General features: G+C 53.8%; 4 protein-coding genes and 1 pseudogene across 5 annotated transcripts; 1 reads left to right on the top strand and 4 right to left on the bottom strand.

Annotated features, from left to right (window-relative positions):
• Nucleotides 1-1,989: 1,989 nt before the first annotated feature.
• Nucleotides 1,990-3,783, bottom strand: MSY001_1243 (uncharacterized protein; the record flags this gene model as incomplete). Its single annotated transcript, XM_018886358.1, has 1 exon — nucleotides 1,990-3,783. The coding sequence occupies one exon, from the start codon at nucleotides 3,781-3,783 to the stop codon at nucleotides 1,990-1,992; it is 1,794 nt and encodes a 597-aa protein (XP_018739840.1).
• Nucleotides 3,784-8,457: 4,674 nt separating this feature from the next.
• On the bottom strand, nucleotides 8,458-9,176 carry MSY001_1244 (uncharacterized protein; the record flags this gene model as incomplete). Its single annotated transcript, XM_018886359.1, has 2 exons — nucleotides 8,458-9,135; nucleotides 9,168-9,176. The coding sequence occupies 2 exons, from the start codon at nucleotides 9,174-9,176 to the stop codon at nucleotides 8,458-8,460; spliced, it is 687 nt and encodes a 228-aa protein (XP_018739841.1).
• Nucleotides 9,177-10,113: 937 nt separating this feature from the next.
• MSY001_1245 (uncharacterized protein) lies at nucleotides 10,114-10,803 on the top strand (the record flags this gene model as incomplete). Its single annotated transcript, XM_018886361.1, has 1 exon — nucleotides 10,114-10,803. One exon carries the CDS (start codon nucleotides 10,114-10,116, stop codon nucleotides 10,801-10,803), a length of 690 nt encoding a protein of 229 aa, XP_018739842.1.
• A 256-nt stretch (nucleotides 10,804-11,059) lies between these two features.
• MSY001_1246 (uncharacterized protein) lies at nucleotides 11,060-12,555 on the bottom strand (the record flags this gene model as incomplete). Its single annotated transcript, XM_018886362.1, has 2 exons — nucleotides 11,060-12,246; nucleotides 12,270-12,555. 2 exons carry the CDS (start codon nucleotides 12,553-12,555, stop codon nucleotides 11,060-11,062), a joined length of 1,473 nt encoding a protein of 490 aa, XP_018739843.1.
• A 508-nt stretch (nucleotides 12,556-13,063) lies between these two features.
• On the bottom strand, nucleotides 13,064-13,878 carry MSY001_1247 (annotated as a pseudogene). The gene is made up of 2 exons: nucleotides 13,291-13,878; nucleotides 13,064-13,267 (listed from the first exon to the last, which is right to left on the bottom strand). Coding segments are annotated over exons 1-2 (792 nt in total).
• Between the last annotated feature and the right edge of the window lie 151 nt (nucleotides 13,879-14,029).

Raw genomic sequence — 14,029 nt, forward strand, 5'->3', positions numbered from 1 at the left:
TGGACTAGCCTCGTAGGCACATGGTCCCTGCTCCACACACATCAGGCCCCTGCGCCTATCTTGGACACGAGCTGGTACGCGCTCCCTGCGGACATTCCCTCGGATAAATCTACGTCAGCATGGTGCTTTGCCATCAGCTGTAGAGACATGCCCGTGCGCCTAGTAGATGCGCAGTTCGGACAGGTAGGTGTCGCCGCTAACTGTTCCAGACGAAAGCGTCGTATGCGATCGTCAATCACGTTGAGACCTATATTGCACCTCAAGTGCTGACTTTCACGCCGGATGCTATGCGGTACGCAGAGCAGGCACTAACAACAGACTCTATGGCGGACTTACCGCAGGGCTTGCTATGATCCCACTGGCGTGTGTCGGCTCCAATACCCATTCAGCCTTGAGCTTGTCACCACATAGGTCATCTCGGATCGAGGCTGGCCAACATGGTATTGTATCTGCCCTGGCTATCGGCAAGGCACCCGCTGTGGTAGAGCGAGACCTACAAAGTGACCAGCTGGAGGTGACGGCGGTGGCAACGTTCGCGAATGCTGTGGGCATTTACGTTACCGACCCATCGTGGCTTGCTGCTTTAGAGGAACAAGGATCAGGATGGCATTCTCCCCTGTTGGGTACATCTTGTGCGTTGTCGGGTGAGTCACTCTGCTTATGTGGATGGCATATCCGCGAAGGCCAAGGTGTGGTTCAGGTTGCCTGGCATCCTGCTCAGCGCCACATTCTCGTTGTGTCCGTGCGTCGAAGTACGCATTTGTTGGTCTATGACACGAGTTATCTGTACGGCATGAATCATCCCTTCCAGTTTCAACCCCTCGCGACTGATGACCCGGCCTTGATAGCTAGGCTCGAACGCGACTGCACAGGATCTCACCAGCGACTCTACTTTGACATGGACAGCCACGGGAATTTTATCGCTGCAGGCGACCAACATGGCACGGTCCGACTTTGGCAGTGGTCTGATGTACTAGCTTCTAAGAATCCGGCGATGCCGGTAACGCCTAAGTCGCAGTGGCAGGCCCATACCGGTACGAATGACTCAACTCACATCTAGATGCCGTTGGCAGCGTACATTTTCACCCGCAGCGAAGCCGATGCCTTCTCACGGTAGGAGGCGCGCGGCACTGGCCGGATTTGACAGATGATCAAGGCGCATCGCCGTACGGGCCTTATCCACTCGACAACACCTGCAAAGTGTGGGACTGCGAGCTATACAACGAAAAAATGACGTCTGAAACTAATTAGCAAAGACGATGTGCATACTGCACAACCATCTACGACAGAATTGTAGGCTTAGCAATTTAGAAAACAGCGTCCAGGCAGCCAGCGCAGATGATGTCCTCGAGACCTGTTGTGTAAGTATAAAGCAAGTCAAATGAACATACAGCTGTCGGTTAGTGGATCAGGTACATCAACGTACCAGCAAGCGAGAAGGCCGACACAGAATGCGCAGCTAATAATTAGGTAAATTCAACATACCAAGGACCGCATGCACCATCTGTGTGTAAGTTATTGGCATTGACACGTACGCTTGTCGTTCACGCGAGCACGACGCTGCTCCAGCCGCTGAAAGGGTCAGTATCTCCCAAACACTGCAAACATACCGAACCACCCATAGGAGCGGTCTGGGCGTAACCGCCACCGTAACCACCCTGCTGGGGCGGGTACTGCTAAGTTAGCTTTTTTCACTCTCATTTTGAACTTACGTATCCACCTTGAGCACCTTGCATGTTGTACGCCATTGTTTCCGTCTAGTTAGAGAGAGTGGTTAAGGGGGGGGGGTACTAGTCAGATGACTCCATTTGAACTGCGCCACGCGCTAGGTACGTCACAATCCGCGAATGCAGTGCAGATATTATGTAAGACGGAACTATGACACACGTTCGGCGGATAAGGCTGCATGCATGGAAGCACAGGCCTCAAGTCAACAGGATGGCAGATTGCAAGTACAATATAATGATATCGTCCTACATAGTTTGTAAATTAGGGATGGAGGTCCGTGTGTGGCTTTTCCATTAGAGAGAGTGATGGTTCACGGCCGGAATGGCTGTCCTCTTTGGTTTCATGGGAACCTTGCTGGCCAATCAAGTTCATTTCCTCTTGCTTCCGGTCAAGCTTGTAGAAGAAGATCCAGAAGAGGATGCCGCCAACAAAGGCCAAACCAGCCAAGACGGCATAGTTGACGACAAACAAAGGGTTGACTGATAGAGGCGTGAAAGCCTCACCGATCGCAGACGCAAAGGCCGTTGTAAACAGACTAACACCCATAATGATCGAGCGCATATTGTTGGGTGCCATCAGCACAGCAATCTCCATGGAGGTCACCGATGCCAGAATTTCACTTACAGCCACCAGTGCATAAGACCCTGCTTGTGTCCACACTGATATGTTTGCGTATGAAGTGCTGCAGTTATTGCCATTGATAACGATGTCGTCACCCACTCTGTTGCCACATGGGTTACGAATGTATATGTAGTGTTGTAGAACCGAAGACCAAATCATAGCAGCACAAGCGAAGAAAAATCCGACAGTGATGCGCTTAATAGGAGTGAAGGGAAGTTTCATCTTTGTCATAAGGGGGTATACACCTGTGTTGAACACAAAGACGAAGATAATGACAAAGATAGGGTCCAGCACGGATACGATTTCCGATGGAGTAGAGCCAATGTTCATTTGACCTGCCTGGACGATAAGATTGTTGACGATCTGGTTGTAACAAAGCCAGTACAGGGGGAAAAGAAGAAATATAGCACACGCCTTGATTCCACGGCGAAGTTCATCAATCCAGACATCCTCATAGCCCATCCAAGGTCTGCGCTCCGACTCGGTGAGGAGTGATGGTTTCACGCAGTCCCAGTAACTAGGCGACTGCGCATTTCGGATGAGACGAACGGGATTCCAGCTCCAGTTCTTGCGAATGACAAGACCCCATGCTTTCACAGCTTGCGAAAGGACGGATCCATTCGGCGGAGATACATCATAGAAGTTACGACCAAACCAAAGCACAGGGATAGGAATGGTGAATACTAGCGTTGGAAGCAAGTACGCAAGCCAGAAGCCAACCCATTTTTCTGCATACACCATACCGAGTTCGCCCGCGCAGGATCCAATATTGATCATCAGGTAGAACCAAAGATAAAGGCGCTGCAAAGTGAGTGCAGGGTCAATGATAACCTTCTCCCCTGTAGCTAATGTGACAACCGTTTGTTGCTTGAAACGGATTTGATCGGCAATCAAAACAGAGCAATTGCTTTTGAAAAATCCTGTACCAAAGCCCATGATAATCATCGCAATGATAAAACACGCCAGAGAACCGTGAGAATCATCCAAGACAGTAGGAATGGCAGAGACGACAAGCAAAATGTGACCAACCATCGAGAAACCAACACCAATACAAAGTGCATTGAAGCGATTTGTGTAAACATCAGCCACGTATGCACCTAACAATGGAGTAATGTAGCACCAGAACTGGTTGAATGTCACCAAACCGTTAGCAACCTGGGTCCCCAGACCCAGAGCACCAGAAGGGGTATTTAAATGCTTGGCAGCTCCAGACGCGGAAACATGACCGTCAATATAGGGCCTCGGCCTGTTCACAAAGTTTGAGAATACCTGCGTCGCACCGTAGAAGCTAAACCGCTCAGCCAGCTCACAGATACCAATGGAGAAAATAGCCCAGCTCAGTTTTTCGGGGACGCGCCGTAATGTCATACGTTCTTCATCAGACGGAAAGTAGCCTTGCTCTCCTGCGGAAAACGGGTCAACATCATCCTTCATATGTTTAAACGCAGCGGGGAAACGCCTAGGCTTCTTCTCTGACGATCTCAGGTGTTCATTATACTGTGTTTGGTTGGCTAATATTGCCACCGCCTTGGAGTCTTCCTCTGTACAGGTTAGAAACAGAATGTCAACGAGAACTTACGAGCCATGATTAGATTCGCCGTGAGGCCTCCCGAAGAGAATGGAGAATCCTTTGAAGACCTTTTAGTTTAACCAGCAATATATCCCTAGCTATTTCGGCCCCACGCCCCCTTATCGCTCGGTCACGCTGCGCATCAAAATTCCTACAGATTCTGGGCACTCCAGCGAACTAGCTTCCGGTTATCGACTTATTTCGGCATTCATATATTTTTGGTGACATAATCACAGTTTGAGGGAAACTACATCCCCGCAACCTTAGCTAATGATTCTATATAATTTACAATTGTTTCGATAAGGAGGAGGGAGGTGCAGAGTGTCTTGAGCTGCCAAAGTTATGAGCTCGAGGACTTGCACACAATTTCGACATGGCTTCTCTTCGTGTACGTAGAGAACGACGTGCCAGGAAATTGTTGGCAAAAAATGACTCGGTGGGAGGACCTCGCGGTTGGCGACGAGGCTGAATGATCATTGGCTGTGTTGCTGCTTGCGTGTTGGAGTGTCGCGTAGAGTCGGTAGTTCGAGTTGGTATTCTCTCAGGAGTATTGGCAGGATATGAAAGGGTATCTGTTGGCGTTACTTCATGGACAACAGTCGCGATGCGCGGACCAAGACGCATGCCAACTGAATTGGCTTTCTTTTCCAAATCTTCATCAGTGGCTTCAACATTGACTTGGTCAATAACAATAGACGGTGTAATACTGCGCCGACGATTTGGAAACTCCATGTCATTCCGTTGTTGTGCAGAATACCTTTTTCCATCAGAACGCATAGGTGTAGCTAGATGGCTGGAATCACAGTTGTCTCGACCAGCGAAAGAATTAGGTCTGGGACTCCTAGGCATATTGGGTGATCTTTTTTCCGTAGATGTATGCTTTTCATGGTATTGTTGACGTATGGCTTCCATTGCTGATAGCGCTTTGGTCAGGTCAGGGTGTAATTGCTGCTGCGAAGTCATCGATGAGTCCGCGGCTTCGATACCCGAGAAACTCAATGGTTGAGTTCCAGTACTAAAGGTTGAGCTGTCTCCAACAGAGAGATTTGAAGAAAGATCTGAACGCATCTCAGACTGCGCTTGGCTCCTTTGAGCCTGTGCCTGCCGAATCTGCGAAAGTAAGAGATTCTGTTGTGCAGTGATTTGATCATACGACGCATTCTGAAGTTGCATTTGCGATAATTGATGAGCCAGCAGCTGTGGAGAAGGGCCATACACTGTAGATGGTACTGCACTGTGCCCCAACATGTAGCCCCCATATGGATGAGCTTGCGCGGATGGGTCGGCAAGCATAGATACAGCCATCCCATTAATCCAATCTAGGTTTGGGGTACCAGCCTGAGGTTGACCATGAGAAGCACCGTAGGCATCAGCTAGAGTATTTATCTGTCCAGGAAATACGTTCCAAGGCATCATTTCGGAGGGAACGGCCGGCGCTTCATGAGGATAGTAAAATCCCTGAGAAAATGGTCCTGACATGGGCCGGCTAGCTTTCCCTGTTGTTTGCTGTGAATAACTCCGCTCTCCTTCGTCCCTGGTTCCGGGCATACGTCTTGAATAAGATCCAAAGCTGTGTCGCTGTTGACTGGACATTTTTTGGTCGCTGAACCCGGCGACTGCGCCGTACTCAACAGCACACTATAGATTTTCGTAACGATGCCACGCAGGCTTGACAATTGGTCTATCTAATCATTACGTACTCGCATTTCACATGAAAAAAATGCAATTATTTATATGTAGGGGTTCCTCCATTATTCAATCGGACAAATCGGCAAAAAATTCCCACGTGTCTTAACGCAATGGTACGTTGCGAACTAGTACTTCGAGCGCTCCAGCAAATAAGAAGCCCCCTTAATTTCTGATTTTGGGGCCACCGATTACTTGTGTGGCTGAGCAGAATCACCTTCTTGCCGCCAATACTCCGTTATAAAAAGGACAACCACGCTCAGCTTGAACGTATCGGTTTAAGAAATGAAGTTTTTCCATATTGCCTTGCTGCTTAGCATCGTCGCCCTTGTTACTGTTCAAGCAAGTCCTGTTGAAAAGCGTCAATGGTTCAACAATCCCAATATCGGCACCATTCAAACTGTCAAATTTGACAAGGATATGGAAGAATCAGCCTAAATTTCATATCTAGACGGCTTCAATTTGTCATTGTACATCGCAAGGGGAACGTTGGTATGCTTCATTCATATCAATTCGATAAACAATGATATCCAAAGGCTGTCATGAACCAGATGCCAAAACTCGAGGATGGATGCGCGCCATGTGGTTTCTAGAAAACGGACCAAAATCTAACATCTCTTAACAATGTTCAAGCATTGTACTATCATAGCAACGATACAATTTATCAGGTAGCATAAGGTATGGTTACGACCAGTTAGGAATATGGATATAATTTGTTACAAGTACAGGCTATACAGGACAGGTAGTTTCAGGCGCTAGGGTCTTAAGGCTCAGCGTCCACAAACAAGAGAAGCTTTTTTCCATGACGCAAGCAGCTGAGAAGCCAGGATTGAAGGTCTTCGTCTGTAGAGATTTGAGGTCCACCTGATGCTTCTTGCGTTTCGATGGCTTTGACATTGTGGCCCAATTTCTCTTGCACCTTCACCAAGAGTGATTGCCTAGAAAATTTCATTGGCATACTCACTGCAATCATTTTAGGGTCCTTGCCTCTTTGCATCAATTTAATACGATATGTCGGAATAGATTCATCCACAAGGGAGGGTCCTTCCGAGACAGACTTTGTCGTGAAACTGCCAGACAGGATAGGCCGCCCACTTCCTAAGGAATCCCGCATATTCATGTCTTCAAGCTGGGACGCCAGATCAAAGTCAAGGGTAGAAGTATTTGAATGCCGAGAATGTGGCACTAGCGTGGTCTGACACTTGTCGCCTTGGCGAAGCTCTAGGAATCCTCGGATCGCACGAGCTCTCAAGAAGTTTTCTGGGAGAGCGCATATATGTTGCATATACAGATTGAGTTCTTTGCAGCATTGCACAGCTGAATCACTTGAATTTACATCAGGAATGCGCGGAAGCGGCGGCAAGATAGTGCCGGTTTGGCCAACGCTAGAGCGGTCATTGAACTGATAGGACTCGCGCTCGAGGGCACCATGGAAAACAAAAAAATCATGATAGGAACGGAAAACCAACACTTCTCGTACTTCATAGGCACAAACTTGCGCATGAGCATTTCGCGAGAACATCGCCGAGGTGAAAGAAGCACGAACGCAGAACCAGATGTGTGTTGAGTCAGGTTGCATTCCATCCACAGATGCAGATGTCAAAAGGCCCATTTGTGAAGATGTAGGGTCATGTACCAAGCCTGAGTTTGTACGAGAAAGTGAGACCGTCTCGGGGAAGTACTCATTAATGACATGCACAGCAGAAGGGGTGGTGTTCCACGTTTTTAATTGCGTGGGTAAAGGGGGTAATGGGTCGTTTAGACATTTTTGTGGCCCATAATGGTCAATGGTACCAAGGGGAATTGCTTGATCAGCGAGGTGTTTGTTTTGTTCCTCCCATTCAGCTACACTGGGTATTTGGGCCAGGATGGATTCGTAGCTTTCTTCCTCGAGAGGTTGACCTGTGAACTGATTTCGGAAAGCCATAAAGGTAACCGGAACAAGACCTGGAGAACTAATTTGGCCAACATGTTTCGCGACTAACCATTCATTGTTGGATTTTGCGACGATCAAGACGCTGTCTCCTTCTTTTCCTGATAGCTCATGGGGAAGCTCAGCCTGAAAATTGTATTTGAACGTCGCCAGCGTACTGCTGCTAGTGCGAGTAGATGAAGTAGAGTCAGACCGACTCGAACGAGACAGAGAAGGGGTAAGAGGAGAGCCATGCGGATTAAGCTCATTCCGCACGTTTAAGCTGAAGGCTGACCGAGGAACCGAGCGTTCCAGGACATCAAAAAAGTTAATCGGCACATAACCACGAGCACAAGTCATTGGATTGCAGGCTTCTATCCAGCCTGATCCACTATACGGATCTTCGTCGCTCAACACATGGAAAAAGTCACCATTGTGGAAACTAAGCTCATGAGGAGACTTTGATACGTAATCTCGGGTCGCACGTATCACACGTTTAGGGGGCTGAAGTGATATTGCATGTTTGGCCCCTGAGCCATGGGTTTGGGAGTAGCGAAGGGGGACAGAGCCACGCTCCCTCCAAGTATCGCGCAATTCTCGCAAAGCTTTCATAGATGGCTGTACTGAAAGAGGCGATAAAAATGACTGGTATTTCAACAGGTCAATTAGTGAACACGATACTTGATTGACAGCCGATTGACATGGAAGCGTAAAAGACCACAATGATTGTGACACAACAAAGCTGGGTTGCATATGCGTAGACTACGAAATATGACTAAAAATAGGCACACGGTTTCGTGGTGGAGAAGACGGTAAGACCAGATAGCCGTTCAAATCCTTACTCTTAATCTACGGTATATAATATCATGGAACATATAGAAAATTCTATCCAGGTATGCTTTGGAATACTCGGCCCGGTAGTGCTCGACCTGCGAGCCCGTCAGCGCGATGCGATTGCGTCAAACAATATGTTTGGCGATCCGTTGCTCGTCAACTGGTTATTCGGGTTCACACCCTGCATTTGTTGCATAACACCAAAGGGCGCATATGCTTCCACAAAGCTCTGTTGGTCAAACCAAGACGACATTTCCTTGTGGAAAAGGAATGTTTCCAGGTCAGAACACTGTTGGCCACCGTTGAAGTTCTGGCAGGCGTACTCTGTCACCCAGATAGGCTTGTCGTACGTCTCATGCCAGTCTTGCACGTATTCCTTGAAGGCAGTTACATTGGTATCGTAGTAGTGGACGGACATGGCGTCAATGGAGTCCCAGACATCCGAGCATTGCTGACGGAAATTGTTCATCCATTTCTTGCCGCTTGGGGCATTAGTTGTAGAGGGCGCAACCACGTAAAAGTCGTGGTCCTGCTTGAGAGGCACGATATTTTCACGCATAAGATTGCAGGCATCGCTCACGCTCATGTCGGCCTGGCCTTTCTGGTTGACCTCGTTCATAGCCAGAATGCATTTATCACGATTCTGCTCGGCGTCGGGGTTGTCCAGCACATTTTTACGGAACGAGTTCACATGTTTGTGTCCCCAGAGCATGGGGCAAAAAGTAATATTCGAAGGAGGGTTCTTCATACTAGGAGTAGGCGACCAAGTGTAGTACCAAGATACCTTCGATGTAAGGAAGTTGGAGATGTTCATACTGTCGCCATTGGGCCAAGCAAGACCCAGCTTGGGCTTGGAGGCTAGCGGGTTCCTGGAAGAGGAGCCAAAGGGCCCAAAGTTGAAGGCTAGGCCGGAACGCCCGTTTTCATTGTTGTTTCCGCCCAGCAGGCCCCTGAACCAGTCAAACTGGGAATGACCCGAGCTGGAGCTGGAGGGCGCTTGCGAGCTCGAGTGGCTGTGCGTAGAGGCCGAGGCATGGCTCGCTGGTGCGGATGCCGAAGTAGATGAGGGTCCCCAGGTCGCAGCCGGAGAGTGGGACGATGGTGACGAAGAGGCTGTCGCGATAGATGACTGCATCATTGCCGTCGAGGACGACGATGACGAGTCCGACGCATCAGTCGAGGGTGATGGGCTGATCGAGTTGTGACGGAACGAATCCAGGAAGGACGCGCCTTCCATCTCGAGATCATGAATGATGTTGCGACTGTCCAAGCTTCTGCGGTGCGCCGCGATGTCTCGGTGAGGACGACGGCGCACCATAGACTCCGCATCGATGGATGACGCAAGGACTAATGCAATGGCAATAACCACTGTATTCACTTTCATGAGTGTAGCTGTCGGGCCTGAAAGCTGCTAGTTGCCAAGAGGGCGCGAAGTTGACAGGACAGTGCAGAAGCAGGCGTCTGAAAGGGTCTTTGTTCTTTCGGCTTCATTTATGGGACATCTACGAGCCCTGCGCGCTTGTCAAAGGCAATGTCCTCGTAGAGTTTGAGATCCAATGACCCCATATTGGTAGAAGTTCGTCCGATTTTTGGGCGTTCGTGCCTGCCGACCAGTGGCCTCGTTTAGAATCACATGGCGCACGTTCCTACTTGTGGAGTTTACTTGAGCACGGACGTCACGAAGCTTGGCATGACGTCAGCGATCGGCCGTCGACTACGCGTTCATTAAACACGACCCTGTATGCGCACCGATGACGCGTGTATGCACATAACGATACAGCATCGAGGTACGATCTATGAAATTCGTGTTCCTCCCAAGGCAACCCTGCTAGATGTACAGCAGGAGGTGCACGCGCGGACAGATGTGCGGCCAGCGAATCAAAAGCTCTTAGTGCCGGTGGCGTCGCAGCGTATCGCCCAAGCGCTGCGATCCGGGACAGCGGGATCGACGACGATGGAAGAGCTTGGTCTGCGTGGGCCGCTGCGTATGACCGTGGTGGGTGCTGTGGATTCCGAGGTGGAGCAGATCCAACAAAACGATGCACAGGCCCGGCGCCTGCACCAGCCGAGGCGCCTGCACCCCAGCTTGCTAAAAGATGCCAAGCCGAGAAACACGAGCCAGCCTCTTCCTCCTGTGTTTGGGCGATGCGAGGCGCATCCATCCACACCGCCGTCGAGTGACGTCCACGATCAGGTCGTGCGCTATCTCGAGCGACTCGCTTCGGACCCGGCCATCCTGCATGTGTGCCGGACACATGGATACCAGGTGGGCGTTCTCACGGAGCTTCTTCCCCATGAAAATCCTGACCTCCTTGGACTCAACGAAAACAAGGGACAGCGTATCCTGCTGCGGATCAGGACGGATGCGGCCGATGGGATGCGCGACTACAAGACGACGCGTCGCGTCCTCGTGCACGAGCTGGCCCACAATGAGGTACGCCTAGTATTCTGATGCAGATTTCCGATCATCCCCCTGAGTTCAAGGTCCTCAACTCGCAACTGAATCGAGAAGTAGAGGCTTTCGAGAGCGACCGTTTACGTGGGGCTCATATGCTGACCTCGTCGCCCATGTATGATCCTGGCGACATGCCCACAAACGACGAGGAGCGGGAGGAGCGGCGAGTCCGCGTGCTACGAGCTACGGAAGCGCGACTCGCCCGCCTAGATCGGGACTTGGACGCCCACTGTGGCGCAGGTAGAAAAGGGCCCTAATTTAGTGGAGGGTATCCGGGCGACCGACAGCGCCACTCCAGCTGGCCGGTCAGTAGCGTGCGGGCGCTCTTGGTGGGCGTGTAGGCTTCGTGCTCGAGCTGAATGGAGCTGATGCGCATGCCAGAGAGAGAGAGACCCACGATAGTAAAGCGAACCTGCAGGGCGTACAGAGGCCGGCAAGCCTGGGACGCGAGGATGGTGCCTCGAAGGACGGTCTTGTGAGTGGGCACCAGGCGCGGGATGGTCCAGCGCAGGAGCTGGTGCTTGCGGTCATAGATCATGGAGCCTGGGGCACCTGCGGCATGGGGAATGGTGCCAATGTCGGAGGACACAGATGCCTTGGATGACAGGCCCTGTAGCTGTGCTGCCGCGTCCACGCCATGGACGTGCTCGCCGAGCCTCCATTCAATGTAGACATCCTCTAGCGTATGCGCGGACGAGAGGGTGGGCTCGAGGGTGACGGTGAAAGGGAGCCCGCCCTGCGCTGCATCCCACGGCTGCAGCGACGTGTGCACGGACAGGGGCAGTGCCTGCTGCAAGTGTGCGATGGACGGTTCTCCTCGCACGGATGTGCCTGCGGCACGGGAGGCCCGTAAGTGGTAGGTGCCCAGCTCGCAGTGGCCGTCGGGTGGCACGCAGCTCAGTTTCTTCTGCTCGGTCCAGACGGCGCGGCGGATGCAGGGGTGCCACGCTGCGTTCTCCACGAGCTCGGGCGCATTGAGCGAGATGAGCAGCTCAGGCAGGCCGCTTAGGTGGGCGGTGCATTCCATGCGGCCCCAAAGATCGAGGGCGACGGGCGAGCCGTCCGCGCTCACGATGCCGGATAGGGTTTCGAAAAGGTCCATGTACACCTCGTTCTTCGAGTACTTGCTGTTGGGCCTACGCCAGGGCACGGGCGACGTGAGCGACGTGCGCCCCCGGTCTGCGGACGCATCGAGTCCGACCGTCTGGATGAGCTTGTCCAGCCAGCTGGGGGGCAGCACAATGTCTTTCAGGGCATTGACTTCGGTAAGAAGGACGTGGCCCTCGCCGTCGAGCATCTCCTCGATCAGCTGGTAGACGACGTCAAAGTGCTCGCACAGGACCTCCTCCGTCAGCAGCTCCGGGTTCGTGCTGCCGACCAGGTACTCTTGCAGCACATGCACGACCTTGCGCAGGAAGGCCAGGGGCACAAGTGGGTTGACTGGGTCAGCGTATCCAACGTACTTTCACGCGATACAGGGCACAGAAAGCGCAGCTCACCGACCCTGATGTGGCACAGAACCGAGCCGCCCTCCAGCTCCTCAGACCCGCTCGGGCTGCGCGGGCGCGCCGCCTCGGACCATTCAGTCGCCTCGGCCGGCAGACTGGGTGCGTCGGTGGTGTCACTGTCGTGTTCGTCCGACGTATCCTCTGTTCCCTCCTCCCATGCTGCGTCGGCGACGGGGACCGGTAGAATAGGGGGCAGATCCCGGTCCGACGCCATCACGCCGGCGTCCTCGCCGAGGGGCATGGCGTGTGGATTCGCCTGGATCGTAGCCACGAGGTCGCGCAGGTAGTCTGCATGCAGCAGCGGGTATACAGGACGCGAGTGTCGGAAACGCGAGAGTACAATGGGCTTGCCGGAGCGCCCCACGATGAGGAGGCCGTCCATGCCGCACGGCGCCACGAGCTCGTCGACGGCCGTGGAGGCCCCCGGCCGGCGGTGTGTAGTCACGAGACCCGCCCCGGCCTTTTTCGTCGCCTTCCACTATGAGCTACGCGGCGCGTCCGGGCGGGGCTGTGCCTATCGGCGCGGGGCTGCGCCAGCCTGCAGTCGAGTATATCTGTGCAGGTACGCTGCGTGACTCACGCCAGACTGCTCGGCTATCAACGAGATCCGCGCGCGCGAGCCAATCCGGTGCCGCGAGTGTGGTCACCGCATCATGTACAAAAAGCGCACGAAAAATATGGTACGTACTGCGTTCTCACACGCAGCTGCATTTCGAAGCGCGGTAGCTGTGCGTAGCTCCAAGGTCTATCTAGTCGCCGCCCGCTCGCCGCTTGCGGCGGTCGCGCTCGCGGTGCTCCCGTGGCACATCGCTTGGCCGCTCCCGGCCCCAGCTGCGCGCGGGCCGCTCGCGCTCTCTCCATCCCGGGGCGTCGCGCTGCTCCTCGGCGTGGCGCTGGCGCTGCGGCGTGCGGTCCTTGCGCATGCGCTTATTGTCAGGGGCATCGGACGGTGGCTGCGTAAGTATGTCGTACGTACCGTGTCGTGCGCCGCACCGTCGGTGTTGTGCAGGCGGTCAGCGAGCGATCGCTTCCGCCCGTGCTGCTCGTCGTGCGCATCGCTCTCGCCGCGGCGCTGCCACTGCGCATTCGTTTCGATGCGGTCGTCCGCCTTGGGCCGCCGGTCGTCGCGTGCGCGTTCATAGCCTCGGTCCCAGTGTCCTTGGCCACGGCGGTCGCGGTCGCCGCGACCTGCGCGATCCCGGTCATTGGGCGGATCGCGACTGCCCCGCTCTGCCACGCGGTCATCGCGGCCGCCCCGCTCCGCCACGCGGTCATCGCGGCCGCCCCGCTCCGCCACGCGGTCATCGCGACCGCCCCGCTCTGCGCCGCGGTCGTCGCGATCGGCCCGCTCGGCCCGCTCGGCCCGCTCTTCGCGCTCGCGCTTTCGCTCGCTGCGCGTCGGTTTCGTGCGTCCTTCGCCGGCGCCCCGCATCTGCAGCTCGCGCGGCTCGTCTTTGCGCTCCGCCTTGCCTTTGGGCGTGCCCTGCTCCTTGGCCTTGCGCGTGCGCTGCGCCTCCTCCCGCGCCGCCTCGACCCGCTGCCGTGCGGCCGCCTCGGCCTTGTCCTTCGCAAGGCGCTCTTGCTCGGCGCGCTGGCGCTCCTGCTCGGCGCGCTCACGCTCCTGCTGCAGGCGCGCCTCCTCCTGGGCCCGCGCCTGCGCGTCCGCCTCGGCTCTGGCCTGCGCCTCGGCCGCGCGCTCCTCGCGCGTGAGGCGG

Source organism: Malassezia sympodialis, genomic scaffold (genome assembly GCF_000349305.1).
Source record: "Malassezia sympodialis ATCC 42132 genomic scaffold, msy_sf_5, whole genome shotgun sequence".
NCBI lineage: Eukaryota > Fungi > Basidiomycota > Malasseziomycetes > Malasseziales > Malasseziaceae > Malassezia > Malassezia sympodialis.